This window comes from Mirounga angustirostris, unplaced genomic scaffold (assembly GCF_029215605.1).
Source record: "Mirounga angustirostris isolate CCGP_5_RB_7025 unplaced genomic scaffold, mMirAng1.0.hap1 SCAF_4, whole genome shotgun sequence".
NCBI classification, from domain to species: Eukaryota; Metazoa; Chordata; class Mammalia; order Carnivora; family Phocidae; genus Mirounga; species Mirounga angustirostris.
Genome location: NW_026991712.1, coordinates 112,082,049 through 112,096,568, shown reverse-complemented (window position 1 = coordinate 112,096,568; position 14,520 = coordinate 112,082,049). Strand labels below are relative to the sequence as shown.

Sequence of the window (14,520 nt, the reverse complement as noted above, 5' to 3'; positions counted from 1 at the left end):
CATCTGACAGCTACAGAGTTTCGTGGGATGTCTGCATGTGACTTGGTTTTGACTCTTAGTCAAAGAGGAATTTTGCCTAGAGCTGCATGCCTTGTTCCAGACAGAAGGGCTGCAGGTTGAGAGAACCTTTTAGAATATTTGGGGAAGTAGGCTGCTCCATTAGTGACTCCCTGTCTTTATTGGTGTAAACATTTCAGGACGCTTCCCCTGGAACTCGAATTCATTCAAGTCACTGCTCAATTCTGTCAGAGTGTAGTTATGGCTGTTAAGTATGCTCAGTTCCAAAGCACCATGGTGAGAGCGGGGGTCACAGACAAAGGCTGGGTGAGAGTACAGGGCACCGAGCAGAGGCCATTACCTGAGCGGTACTTCAGGAGCAGGTCCCAAATTGAGCGTCTTGAGTAGGGGTCCACCCCTGAGGTGGGCTCATCCAGAATGACAACCTTGGCACCTCCCACGAAGGCAATGGCAACAGACAGCTTCCTCTGCATGCCACCTAGAGGTCAGTACAAGACAACAGAGTCACAAGGGCTGTGGAGGACCGGAGGAGAAAGGCCCAGGGCTGGTGGTGTAAGGGGTGGGGGGGGCGGGGTGGCGTGCCTTCCAGCAGCAGCTTGATGTTGCCTCCTTAGAGGTTTGTACAGTGTTCAAACCCTAGTGGTGTACAGGCCTCTTTAAATGCAGAAAAGGCATGAAATGCAGAAATGCAGAAGCAGATAAGACCATTTGAAGGCTGTTCTCACATCTTAGTTCAAACCCACGAACGTCAGAACAAATACAGCCCAGGTGGCTACAAGATAGGGTTCCATGCGGGAAATGATCGAGAGGTAGGTTGCTCTTAGGTGCACAGAGTAATTTTATAGAAGTGCTCCACCTCTTAGGAGGTTTCTTAGAAGCCTCCCCTTCTGCCAGTGTCCTGGAAGACAATGGATTTGCCATCCGTAGCCCTGTCTTTTTCCAATACCAAGCACCTGATAGATCCTGAGCTTCTTCGTTCCTCTTGTGGTGGAGGCCTGTGTCCTCCAACATGGCTTCCATCTCCAGCTGGGCCTCTTCCCAGGACTTCCCTTTCAGCTGGGCATAGAACAGGATGTGTTCAGCCACTGTGAGGCTAGGGGACAGAGCAATGAGAGAGGCAATGGGCTCAGCAATTCCACCTCTAATGATTCACTTTATAGGAACAATTAAGGATGAGCACAAAGTTTTAGCAATGAAGATGTTCATCATGGTGCTATTTATAATACCAAAAAATAAAAAACAAAAAACAAAAGAAAACCCAGATCCTGCTAAATATCTAATAAGAGGGGACAGTACATTTATATAATGGCATAGTATATAAACATAAAAATTATTTTATTGAAGAATATGTAATGACATGAAAAGATGTTCATGATATCTTGAGTGAAAAAAACACAATTGCTTTAAAAATGGAAGATTACAAAACTGTATGCAGAGTTTTACTCTCCTTTATAATGTTAAATAATGTATCTATACATGCATAGGAGAAAGTTCTGAAAAATCATATACCAAGGTGTGAACCGTGGTTATCTCTGGATGGTGAAATTACAGATGACTTCTGTTTTCTTCTTTTAATCTGTATTTCCTCCCTTCCTTTCTTTAATTAGTATATATCACTTTTTAAGTAATAAGTAAAAGTTTGGGGAAAAAGCAACTGAAAAGCCTCCCGAAAAGTCAGTTTTTAGTGCCTGGCTTAAGAGTGAAAAAAGGAACAATGGTCTCCTCTCTTGGTCCCTGGGAGGGAGTATTTCAGGGTTGAGCGAGGGGCCCCAGGATGGGCCACCCTGTCGGAGAGTGGGGGGCATTACTCTTCTGAGGGGGCAGACCTCAGCTCCCAGTGCCAGAGGCATAGTCTGAGTTTCTGAAGGATACCTCTCATAGCAGGAAGGACCAGGGACCTTGAACACGGGGAAACCAAACAAGAATACTGCCTCCTGCCCCCAGAACTGGCATCCTTGAGCTCAGCCATAGAGAACATGTGTGTTGGGGGGGTGGTCAGGGTGGCAATAAGGCATGGAGAGGGTCTCAGTTCCTGTTCTACTTACTGGTGGAATAGGATGTTGTGCTGTGGACACATGCCAAGACTCTGCCGGACTGCATCCAGGCTGGTTTCAATGTCCTTTCCCCCAATGAGCACAGTCCCTGCTGTTGGGGGCAACAGACCCGTCAGGATGGACCTGTCAAATGCAGGAGTCAGTGACAGAAAAGATGACCTTGAGCAGTACCCCCACTCCAGCGTTGCTGAGGACTCTCACAGTGACTCCTGCATTGGCTCTCAATTGAAACCAAACCATTATTAGCTGTGGGGACCAACAGGTTCCCATACAGGCCTTAGATGCTTCTAAGCATCTACTGTGGATGATCCAGCCCCTACTGTGGATGACCACTTCTGCCTTCTCTGCTTCTATTTATTTCCTAGGGCCCCAGGCGGGCACTGATGGGTCCTCAGGGTTCCCAGCTGCAGAACATTCACTACAGAACATCCCTCCCCAGCTCAGTCATCACCATTCCTGGTGCTGTAGGGGCTCAATTAAAGGTGTGCAGTGCGTATAGGTCAATATATGCCTGATATCATTATTACAAAGCATAGGGAAGGATCTTAATGAGAGCTCAGGCATTCAGTATGTATTTGTTGATTCAGTGATTGAAGGCAGGCAGAGGAATTACCACCAACAATATCATTTTTGGATTCAAAACAAAAAGCTCGATATCCATGTTGGCCTTTTTTTTGGTAAAATGAGAAATAATGATGTCCACCTCATGGGTTTGTTGTGAGGATTAAATGAGTTTACACTTGTAAAGCACTTAGAACTGCGCCAGCATAAAGTAAAGCTCAAAAGTATTATTACTATTTTTAGGGCGCCTGGGTGGCTCAGTCGGTTAAGTGGCCGCCTTCAGCTCCGGTCATGATCCTGGAGTCCCAGGATCAAGTCCCACATCGGGCTCCCTGCTCAGCGGGGAGTCTCCTTCTACCTCTGACCCTCCCCCCTCTCATGCTCTCTCTCTCTCTCTCTCATTCTCTCTCTCTCTCTCAAATAAATAAATAAAATCTTTAAATAAAAAAAAGTATTATTATTATTTTTATTAAACAGTGTGTTTCACCTCCCAGGGGAAGTTGCATTTTCAGCAGTCGATGAAGTAATGTGTTTGCCTTGAGAAGCCCTGAGGTCTTGGGTGGTGCTCTGGGCTTTCTGACCATATTAGTTAACAAGGTGAGCAATCAGTTGGATATATTGCTGCCTGGCCCAGCCAGCTCTGTCCCTGAATTCAGATACAATCTCAGGTTATCTGAACTTGTACTTAGAAGCTGAAATCTCTGTTGATCAACCACTAGAGGGAAACAGAATCAAATATAATGGCACCTGCCCCACATTCCACTCACACTGAACCTCCCTCAGAGAACATTCCAACGTAGGGTGTATACTGCTGATCCTTCCTGGTGCTCTGTAAGAGGTCAAAGGACTTGAAGACCACTATCACACGGCTTCCCGACCCCCTGAGAGGACTGTCTCTGACATTCCTTGGGAAACCTTAGCTAGCCACGTTCTCCTTCTCAGCAGATGGCGCTCTGATCCCTTAAAAAACAAGGAGAGCTTCCTGACCTTTCTATGCAGAGCTTGCATCTTCCTTGAACTTTATCTTCCAATCGCCAGGTGGTTACCTCATAGGCCCCTCTAGGGAGCACACCCTTTTTACTTTCTCCAAAACAGATCGGTAAAGGAATCCTCTTTGGAAATAAGTAGTACTCTATGGACCGAGGGCGTGTGATGGTGATGGCTATGACTTTAGCACCATCACTGATGGTAATAACACTGGAGAGGTTGCGGATGGGCAGACAGGCTCACAGTGTCAGAGACCAGACAACTGAAAAGACCTGGCTCTTGCCCTCACTGAACCATTACAAGTTGGTGACACCAGAAAGTCACTTCAACTCTCTAGATGTCCACTTCCCCAGCACACAAAGGGGGCAGTAAACTTACTTCAACTCCCTTTCCCACTTCTTGTGAGGATCAAATAAAACAACGTACATGAATGAGCTCTAAATACTGTAGTATACTTTACACATTCTTGGGACACAAATACATAGTACATTTTTGTCACTAATACTCAGTGGGAAAGAGTAGACTGCAGCTAATGGGGCAGAATAGAGCCAGAAAATAACAGGATAGAAGAGTAATCCAGGCTCTTTGCCCGAAAACTCACAAGGTGGTAGTTTTTCCTGCTCCATTGGGACCAAGGAACGCGGTGATCTGGTTCTCGTAGAAGGTAATGTTAAGACGGTCCACGGCTGGTCTGCTGTAGGGCTCAAAAATCTTCACCAGATTTTTCACACATACCCCAGGAACCAAGCCTGGAAGTTCACGTTCAAAGAAAGAGTCTTGGAGGAAAAAAATGAACATGATGTAAGTATAATGCTGTCATGTACACATTCCCCAAGGCTTGCTCTTCAGACCACTGTCTTTTGCCCCGATGGCTTTGGCTGTGACTTTGTAAGGCTGACTACAAAATAATCATGGTAATAATAGTACCTAACATTTATTAAGTGGCACTATGTGCCAGGCTTTGTTTAAGTGCTTTATATGGATTACCTCATTTTACCCTTATAACAGCTCCATGGGGACAGATGTTATTATGCCCATTTTTATAGATGGGGAAACCTAAGGCACAGAGACATCAAATATCCAATCAAAGTCACACAGCTCATGAACAGCAGAGCTGGAATTCAAACCCAGAGTGCACTCACTGTATATATGGAGAGTTAGCCTGAAGCTCAATCTTCAGCCCAGGCTGTCATTTCCAACAGTCTGTGGGGCATTTCCTCATGCCCCACATTCTGGTATCAGCTCAGGCTCCTTATCTTCCTCCCAAAACATAACTTTCCCTCAGACTCTCCCATGTCCACTCCTGTAACCGCCCTTCTCCTGGTTACCTTGGCTCAAGCCTTTGTGTTAACTTTGCCTAAAGTGGACTTCTCAGTTACTGGGTAGGACAGTCTACTCTTTCTCATCACTGCCCCTCCAACTCCACACCTCCACTCATCCATGCCTTTCCAGTGCAGATCCTTGTGACCATGCTGTCCACTTCTCCCAACCTCCAGTCCCCCTCTGCTTGAGTTCACCTTGTACAGTACCACTTACTTTGTGAACATTGTAGGTTCTGAGCATTGACTCCCCTGCAAAACAACATCCTTCTCCTATGTGTGCCTTTTGGTCTTTCCTGTAACTAAGATGGAATCGGGCCCAGCCATCTGATTTTGGCCTTGGAACTCAACGCTGGGAGGGCCATGCCAGAGGCACTGTTGACTGCAGCCCAACTCTCTGAGGAGCCAGAGGTCACTGACCTCAGCTTTGTGCAATGGCAGCTTGGTTGGGCCAGAGGCCTGGGGGCCGGACCCTCTCAAGCAGTGGCAGGCAAAGTCCAGAGGAGGGGATAGCAAGAGCATTTTAACATTCACAGAGAAGCACATATGTTTAGGGAAGGGAGAACATGGGGAGACGTACAGAACTGGTCTAGGAGAGAAGGTAAGGAAGGCAAAGCCCGGGAATACTTGCAAACCTAATTCTTTACTTCAGGAATTATTAGGTAACTTCCACAGTCAGGAAAGGCTTTTGATGGTTTGAATGAATGGGCCTGTAGATATGTAAACCACGAATGAAGTGTAGTCAGCTCCACTAGACTCCTTCCTCCTGTGCACAGAAGCATTTATTTTTGTCTTTCCTTATAGCTCATATCCGCTTTAAGTCCCAGTGACCCAAGTTATTGTTCTGGCTAAATCCTCGGAAGTCAGCACATTTGTGCAACTCACTTGGGACTTGCCTAACAAGGGCACAAACACACCACATACTTGGGATTTGCTTTCTCCAGGAAATATGCGTTAATGTCTGGCTGGACCATTCATTCCACACACGTGCGGCTCGGCCCTTGAGAAGCTACCAGGTTTAACCCCTGTCAAAAGAGTCTGTTTCCTGGGGTCTGCTGCACCCCAGTCATGAAGTGTATTGCTCCATCCTTTTACAGTACTCTGCACTTCTCCTTGCCTATGCTCTGCATTCTTTATTTTTTTTTTTTACCTTTTATTCCTTCTGGGTGTTCTGGATCCTCCATTTCCTCTGTTACGGGTTCCGTCCTTTCCAGAGCCTTTTCTCCTCTGGTTGAACACCCTGCACCAACCAGAAGCCATGGTTACTCCTGGTGAGAGCTAACAATCACTAAAAGCAGGAAAAGGAAGGGAGAGGGAAGGGGTGGCAGAGTTTCCTACCACAGCTAGAAAACACGGTTCCCTCAAAAGGCCAAGTCAGCATTCCTGGGGACCAGCCCTGAGCATGGTTCTGCCGCCCACTGACCTGTGGGCCTGTAAAGTCCCGAAAATGGCTGCCAGTACCTCCTGGCTGGCTGGCTGGTCAACCTTTGCCGAGCCCAGATGGAGCTTTATAACAGGTGTTTCACCTTATCCTCTTAACATGCCAGCAAGGGCCCACAGTGTCAGAAATTATAATTTAAAAAAATATTCACAAAACCAGGACTCAGTTTGCAATGGGTTAATTTTCTTTACCTCACCAGCAGTATTTCTTGCTCCAGTCAAAAACAAGTCAAAGTCATGGTGAATCTTGAGAAAAGCTCATTCAAGGTGATATGATGGATGCCCAGCTTAAATTACAGATTGAGAAATAATTTACCTGAGCATTTTTATGGGCATTCAAGTCTTTTGGGACTAAAACCAGAGTTGAGCCTGGTTGAGGTATAGGCTCGTATAAATTGTAAAGTATGGTGTAAACACACACACACATTCTCACACTGATACATACACACATACTCTCTCACACACATCAGACATGCACACACACACAGAGGCAATTTTTTGTTGTTGTTGGTAAACTTGGCATTTGGTTTAAAAGGACATCAGGACATCCTGGAAGGGGAAGAGAAGCAGAGGAGAAGCCAGCAAGAGAGGAAAGCAGGGGCAGGAGGAAATTGCTGTCCCCACGCATCTAAAGGCTCTGGCCTCCAGAGCACAGATGTGGGCAGGGGGAGTTTTTTAATGCGGCAGCCAACCAGGGCCTCCATCACCCTTGGCTGCCCTCTGGTGGAGCAGCCAGGAACGGGCCTCGGGGTCAGGGACCTCCACCTCCAGCACTGCTATTTCTGCCTCCTGAAGGATTGTCAACTCTACTGCCCGCAATGCCTTTGATCACTTTACTAGCTCTCCTACTGCACTAACATGCAGCAAAATAGCAGGGGGAAATATTCTTCTACATAGCTTAGTCATGGGGTGAGTTCCTTGCCAGGCAATGTGTTTCCCAGTTCCAGATTTTTGTCCCAAGTGATCAGCAGGAACACGGGCAAGACACTGGTCCTCTTGGGCTCCATTTCTTCATCTGTGTGTGTGTGTGGGGGGGGGGGGGGCGGGTTAGGTGGGGAAACTCAGCTCTTTTCTGATTTTGTTTTTTTTAGAGAGAGCACATGTGCACGCAAGTGTTGGGGGGTGGGCAGGGTGGGCAGGGAGGGCAGAGGGAGAGGGAGAGAGAGAGAATCTTTTTTTTTTTTTAAGATTTTATTTATTTATTTGACAGAGAGAGACACAGCGAGAGAGGGAACACAAGCAGAGGGAGTGGGGGAGGGAGAAGCAGGCTTCCCGCCGAGCAGGGAGCCCGATGTGGGACTCGATCCCAGGACCCTGGGATCATGACCGGAGCCGAAGGCAGACGCTTAACGACTGAGCCACCCAGGCATCCCTAAAATAAAATCTTTTTTTTTTTTTAATTTATTTATTTGACAGAGAGACAGCGAGAGAGGGAACACAAGCAGGGGGAGTGGGAGAGGGAGAAGCAGGCCTCCCGCTGAGCAGGGAGTCCGATGTGGGGCTTGATCCCAGGACCCCGGGACCATGACCTGAGCCGAAGGCAGACGCTCAACGACTGAGCCACCCAGGCGCCCTGAGAGAGAGAGAATCTTAAGCAGGCTCCGTGCTCAGTGTGGAGCCCGACACGGGGGCTCCATCTCAGGACCCTTGCGATCACGACCTGGGCCAAAACCAAGAGTTGGACACTTAAGCAACTGAACCACCCAGCTGTCCTTCTTTTCTGATTTTAGAGACTGAGGAGTCTACTTCAGCCTAGCCTGTGAGGCAGGTGAAAAATATCTGGCTTCTGTTAGCAAAAAGATATGTGATTCATTCTTGGAGCACATTTGTCTTAAGAATTTCTTTTTTGAGAGGCAGATTATCTGCCGAGATTATAGAGGAGGGAAAAATGCCCACAAGTCCTGATACTCACTGAAATTAGAAATATTCCAAGAACACACTCCTGTGTTGAAAAGCCCCATTTATAGATTACAACCATATTGTAGTTGAAATTTAAAAGTTCATAGACAAGACAGACAAACCAACATAATGGAAAAATACTGAGCTGTTGAAGGGCTATCTGTTTGAACCATAAAAACAAAACAAAACAAAGCAAAAAAACTGCCCAAGCCTTTTAAAGGCCCTAGGCTAACCCCTTAGAGAAAACAAACCTCTATCTTAGTGCTTAAAGGATAAATCCTGGTCCAGGCCCCCAAATGCAAAGTAAAGTGCAGGGAGGTGAGGAACAAACAGATTGGAAAGTATTTCCTTTACTTCCAGAAACTCCCAGCTCCAAGGAAGTCCCCAGCTCTCAGGTCAGGAATTTCTTGCCTTCTCATACCTCACAATAGAGCTATGGAACTTCTAGAACTCTCCCTGGGCCTCCTGTCCTGTTCACTAGGAAAAGTAAATTTTATCTAAGATGCATTCTGGGCAAATGCCCCTTAGCCCTCTTCCCCAATCACAAAGTAAGATGAATTTTAGGAGAGTGTAGGAGTGTTTGTCTTGAAGGTCATAGCTCTGCCGCAGCCTCTAGATAGGCCTTCACCTTAGGAGGATGAATTAATTTATATTTTCAAAAGGAATAAGAAAGCAGGACAGGAGGCAGAAGAAGACCAGTGCAAAGGTTCCTTTATGATGCTGTGGATCTCTTTGCCTGAAATCAAGGAGTTGCAAGTCATTTGCACCCTAAAGTGGTTTGGCCTTCTTTCCCAAGGACAGTTTCTTTTTTTTTTTTTTTTTTTTTATTTATTTGACAGAGACACAGCGAGAGAGGGAACACAAGCAGGAGGAGTGGGAGAGGGAGAAGCAGGCTTCCCGCTGAGCAGGGAGCCCGATGTGGGACTCGATCCCAGGACCCTGGGATCATGACCTGAGCCAAAGGCAGACGCTTAACGACTGAGCCACCCAGGCGCCCCTCCCGAGGACAGTTTCATCCACTGGGCGCAGGTTGTATGGGACACAAGGGTTTATCAGTGCTCAGCCATTCTCCTGGCCAGCGAGTCACAGAAGGTGGGTCCCAGAGGCTATGGTGTTGCACCACAGTGGCAGCCCCAGGAGGGAACTGACTAATCGGAACCACACACTTGACGTCAGGAACCCCCTCTACAGCCCACACATATCCAGGACAAAGCCAAAACACTAAGGGATTTTTTTTGGGGGGGGGTTAATTAAAAAATTTTAAATAACTCACCTTCACCGCCAAGCCAATAGGACTCTTGTAGAAGGAAGTACCAAGGAAGTGGGGTTCCATAGTCCCCTAGAAATGACAGGGAAATAAGGGAAAAAGCCTTAGTAGTCCTACCACAGTTCTACCAAATCGAGAATTTATCTATCTGAACCTCAGAGTATAGCTATAGATATTCATAGTTCATAAGCATTACACAGCTATCCACGGGCTACCACAAAGACTACTCCTTCCAACATGTTTTATTTTAAAAAGTGACTTTTTTTTGGGTGGAACCAGCAATGCTAAGACTGATGATCTTGGTTGATAATAGTTTTCCAAGAAAACATCTTATTAAAGAATTTAATCATGCCCTTTCTCAACAATTACCAGATAATAATAATGACCATGATCGTCACTAACATTTGTTGGATGCTCTTTCCATGTCAGGCATTATTGTAAGCACTTTCCATGAGTTAAATTCTTAATCCTCAAAACAGCCCTAAGAGATAGGTAGTGGTATTCTTGTGGATAAGAAAACAGAGGCACATTGACTTTGAATCATCTGCCCAAGGTCACAGCTAATTAAACAGAGGTGTGGGAATTCCAATATGGGTAATCTGGTTCTAATACCCCTGATCTTAACCACCCCATTCTACTGGATTCCAAGGAAAAGACTCCCAAATTTCTTGTCTAGTTCTCTTAGAAGATTTTGCTCCCTATAAAATGTTAATTTTTGTGAGAGCACACTATCTTTGCTTATTTAATATTATCCCATGTTCCATGGCCACTAGACTGTCAGCCCTTAAAGGGCAGGTTTGGGTCTGTCTTTTCCACCCCCTTTATCCCCAAAACTAGTGCTGAGCCTAACATATAGGTGCTGCTCAGTAAATAGTTATTGGACAAATTAAAGCTTTAGCTTGGCTAGAATAAAGCTCTTGAATTATGGACAAATTGCATTTTCAATCCAACTGATTTTCACTTATTATATCTCCTTCTAGTGGCACAGTAAGATAGAAAAGCTGACTCATGGCAAGGTCAAATGTATTGCTCAAAGTCACCATTATGGGTTGAATTGTGTCCCCCCCCTCAAAAAAGATACGTCGAGGCCCATGGTAGGATACAAAATAATACCTGGTCTTGTCCCCAGTTCCCAGCACAGAGCTTGTAAAACCCCTGAAATTTCCTGAGTGATAGTAATGTCTTTTGTTGCTCACAAAGAGCTGAAGACCCTTTCTCAACCACACCTGAGTTTATGCTAATGAGGTGACTCAGGAGAGGGCCCCTAGATAGCTTCAGGATGGGGCTGGTCACCAGAAAAACCAGGCCTGGAAAAAGAGGATGGAAACTTTCATCCCTACTCTCCATCTTGAGGGAGGAGAAGGGGGCTGGAGATTGAGTTATAAAAATTCTGGAACGAGATTCAGGGAGTTTCCAGGTTGCTGAGCACATCAAGGTGCTGGGAGGGTAGTGTACTTGGAGAGGGTATAGAAGCTCCATGCACCACCCCTCCCACCCCTCCCCTTATGCATCTCTTCCATTTGGCTGCTCCTGAGCTGTATTCTTTATTATGAACTGTAATTGCAAGTAGACTACTTTCCTGAGTTCTGTGAGTCATTCAAGTGAATTACTAAAGCGGGGTGGGGGGGTGGGGGTGGGGGGGATTATTGAGAACTCCTGAATTTGTAGTCAGTTGGACAAACGTGTGGGTACCCCAGGCACTGCATTTGTGGCTGGCCTCTGAAGTGGGAACAGTCTTGTAGGACTGAATCTTTTTGTGGGGTCTGTGCTAATTCTGGGTAGTTACTGAACTGGGTAGAACTGAATTGATTATTGGACACCTGGTTGGTATTAAAGAAACAGCCGATGTTGGGGGGAAAAATGACACATTTGGTATCAGAAAAAAAAGACACTACAGTCCTAACCCTTGGCCTTGTTTGGAAATAGTTATTGCTAATGTACTTAGTTGAGATTAAGTCATACCAGACTAGACGGGAGCCTAATCCAATCTGACTGGTGTCCTTATAGGAAGATAGCCATGTGAGGACAGACAGACAGACAGACACACACACACAGAGAGAGAGAGAAAACACTGTGCGAAGATAGAGATTGTTGAAAAACCACCAGAAGCTGGAAGAGGCAGGGAAGGCTCCTTCCCCTGCAGATTTCAGAGAGAGCATGGCCCTGCCAACACCTTGATTTTCTACTTCTAAGCCTCCAGAACTGTGAGACAAAAAAATTTGTTGTTTTAAGCTACCCAGTTTGTGGTGCTTTGTTATGGCAGCCCTAGGAAGCTAATATAATCACACGGCTCTGATCCAAACCCAGGCCTCCTGGCTCAGCCTAGTAATCTTTCTCCTATTCCAGAGTTGCTGCCTATGTATTGCTCCCAACAAAGGCTATCACAAGACTATGTGAGTTCGTCCCTCCCCAGGGACTGGGCCCAGCCTCACTCTCCCCTGCCTGCTCCTGGCCACAGCACTGAAAGCCTGGCCATGGCTCTCACGGCACAAGGTGGCTGTTGGTTGACTTGGAGCCCACTCAATGAAGTGGGACTTCTCTAGCTACCAGGAAATACTAATTTGAATACAAAGCAAATATGGAGCTGTGCAAACACCCAATTTTGATTCAGGAGTTGCTTTTCCATGCTGCAGATTAATCAGGTATTTATTCAATGTCCACCAAAAGTCAGGCATTATTTATTGGCATTGAACCTATAACATTGAACAAAACAGACTGTGGGCCTGCTTTCATGGGCCCATATTCTACTAGGGGTAGAGAGTCAATAAAAAAACAAGTAAAGATACATCATGTCAGATAGTGATGTCACAAAAATAAAGTTGGATAAAAGGGACAGAAGCACTGAAGGAATGTAATTTATATAGGGATAGATATTTAGATATTTTCAATCTGGAAAGATCCCAGTGATGAGGTGACATCTCAACTTAGACCTGAACAAAAGTGAGGAAGTAAGCCTGCAGACATGGGGGGGGGGGTGCAGAAACATGTCGCAGGCAGCGAGAACAGGTACAAAGGTTCTGAGGAGGAAATGTACTGAGTATACTGAAGAACAATCAGTAAGGAGGCGGATGTGGCTGGAGCAGAGAACATGAGGGAGAAGGGAAGGACATGAAATAAGGAAGATACTTAGTTGGATGCTGATTAATGAAGCATCTTATAGGCCAGGACTGGGACACTAGATTTTACTCTGAACAAGAGGAAAAGCCACTGGAGGGATGTGAACAGAAGGTAGATATCATCTGACCTAGGTTCTGAAAGGATGTCTGAACATAGTGTGGAGAACAGACTGGCAGGCAATGATTATGGAAGGAGGCTTGGACTGGGAAGGTAGTGGGATCAGATTCTGGACCTATTTCTAAAGTAGAGCCACCAGCACTCACTGATGGATTTTTTATTTCAGTATAAGTTTCAAATGCTGGCTCTGAGGGCCCAAACTGAAAGAGCTTAGAAAGGATAAGATTTAAAGTAGATGAAAGATGGGGGAAGGCTGGGGATTTGAAGAACCCAATATCAGTACCTTTACCCTATGGGAGTTGACACTTACCTGGAAACACCTGGTCAAGGTACCAGGCAAGCAGGCCATACAGAGCAGCATCAAGGAGCATCATCTTCATGGACATCAGGAAACTGAATTCATCCCCTTCCATGGGACTTTTTCCGATATTGCTCCACTGCAGCCCTAGGCCTTGCTCCTCAAAGCGAGACAGGTACTCAGTGCCAAACCCAAATGCCACAGGAGCCAGCAGGCTCTGCAATGAGGCAAAGAGGGCACATAAGGTGAGCAGAGGTCTTTCACCCCGCCCAACAGCACCCAGCTGCCACAAGGTAGGGACGAGGGCCAAAATAGTGGCCCAGCTTGTGTCCAGGTATAAGGATAACCCAGCGAGGGGATAAGGCAGTCTTCCCACAGAAAGGGAATTCTGGAAATGCCTCAGGGACCTCATGTAATACTTACCAAGCCACCTCTCATCTGTTCAATGGAGTATAGTTGTGTAATGGGGAAGACAAACACTACAAAGCACAACATACCAAAGGACCAAAGGTGCTCAGGTTTACCTTCCTACCTTTCCCCCCTTCTTCCTACCTCTTTCTTGAGATCACACAGTTCTCTATAGAACAAAGAAAATAACTGAGGTGCTTTGTGTGAATCCCATCAGAAGGGTCCACAAAGTCATCAGTGTCCTAGGACAGTCTAGGAGACCAGGAAAGGGATGGTCCCATGACCTCCTAAGGACTTATCACTGAGTCCAGAAAAGCCTCAGATTCCACTGATGTCACCTTTTCTCCTCTCCAGACTGAGGACAATCATTTCCTTAGGTTCTCTGTAGAGAGAACAAGTCAACTAAACAGGTGGTATGCAAAAGAAGGCTGAAGAAGAGGGTCCCTGGCCAAGTCCCCACAGGTGGTCACCGGCACGGCAGAAAGCATGTACAGAGCATACAGAAGCACATTCTCATTTCCTCTGCTCAGAGGCCTCTCTGCAGTTTGTACGACCTGGGGTGGGGTTCAAACTCTCTCTATAGAAGGATGAGATTCCCCAGCTCTATGTTCATAAAAACCATTTTAAAAATTCTCAGCTCAGCCCTGGTCCACACACTTCCAGAACTATAGCTTCTTGGTGGATCCACACACCCATGAAGCTAGCTGTGGCCTCAAAGTACTGATGTCTACCCAGGATATCAAGATAGCCCAGCTCTGCCCATAGGCTGAGTCATAAAGATTTTTTGCTACGAGCCCATTGTGATCATTTTAGAAAATTGGGTGCTATAAATAACAGCAATTAATTTCTTGTTTAACATGAGAAATAAAAGGCAGATGCCTTGGCAGCTCTGTAGACAAATAAGTTTGGATTATTAGAACAACTTATATCTTAGATCTTCCTCAATAAGAAGTAGGTGGTAGTCCTTTCTTGACCCCACTGCATAGAGAACTATGGAGGGAAGTTCTGGAGGACAAGGAAAGCTGCACCCTAGAG

The 14,520-nt window shown here is 46.0% G+C and overlaps 1 protein-coding gene across 1 annotated transcript in view; it reads right to left on the bottom strand.

The window, feature by feature from the left end:
* Positions 1-14,520, bottom strand: part of ABCA4 (ATP binding cassette subfamily A member 4) — a 135,190-nt gene that overhangs the window by 60,324 nt on the left and 60,346 nt on the right. The window contains exons 16-22 of the mRNA XM_064588791.1: positions 13,090-13,294; positions 9,552-9,617; positions 6,090-6,179; positions 4,222-4,396; positions 2,064-2,195; positions 972-1,111; positions 359-496 (exon numbers count right to left, since the gene is read on the bottom strand). Of these exons, the coding sequence (XP_064444861.1) occupies positions 359-496; positions 972-1,111; positions 2,064-2,195; positions 4,222-4,396; positions 6,090-6,179; positions 9,552-9,617; positions 13,090-13,294 (946 nt within the window). The remainder of the gene's footprint in view (positions 1-358; positions 497-971; positions 1,112-2,063; positions 2,196-4,221; positions 4,397-6,089; positions 6,180-9,551; positions 9,618-13,089; positions 13,295-14,520) is intronic.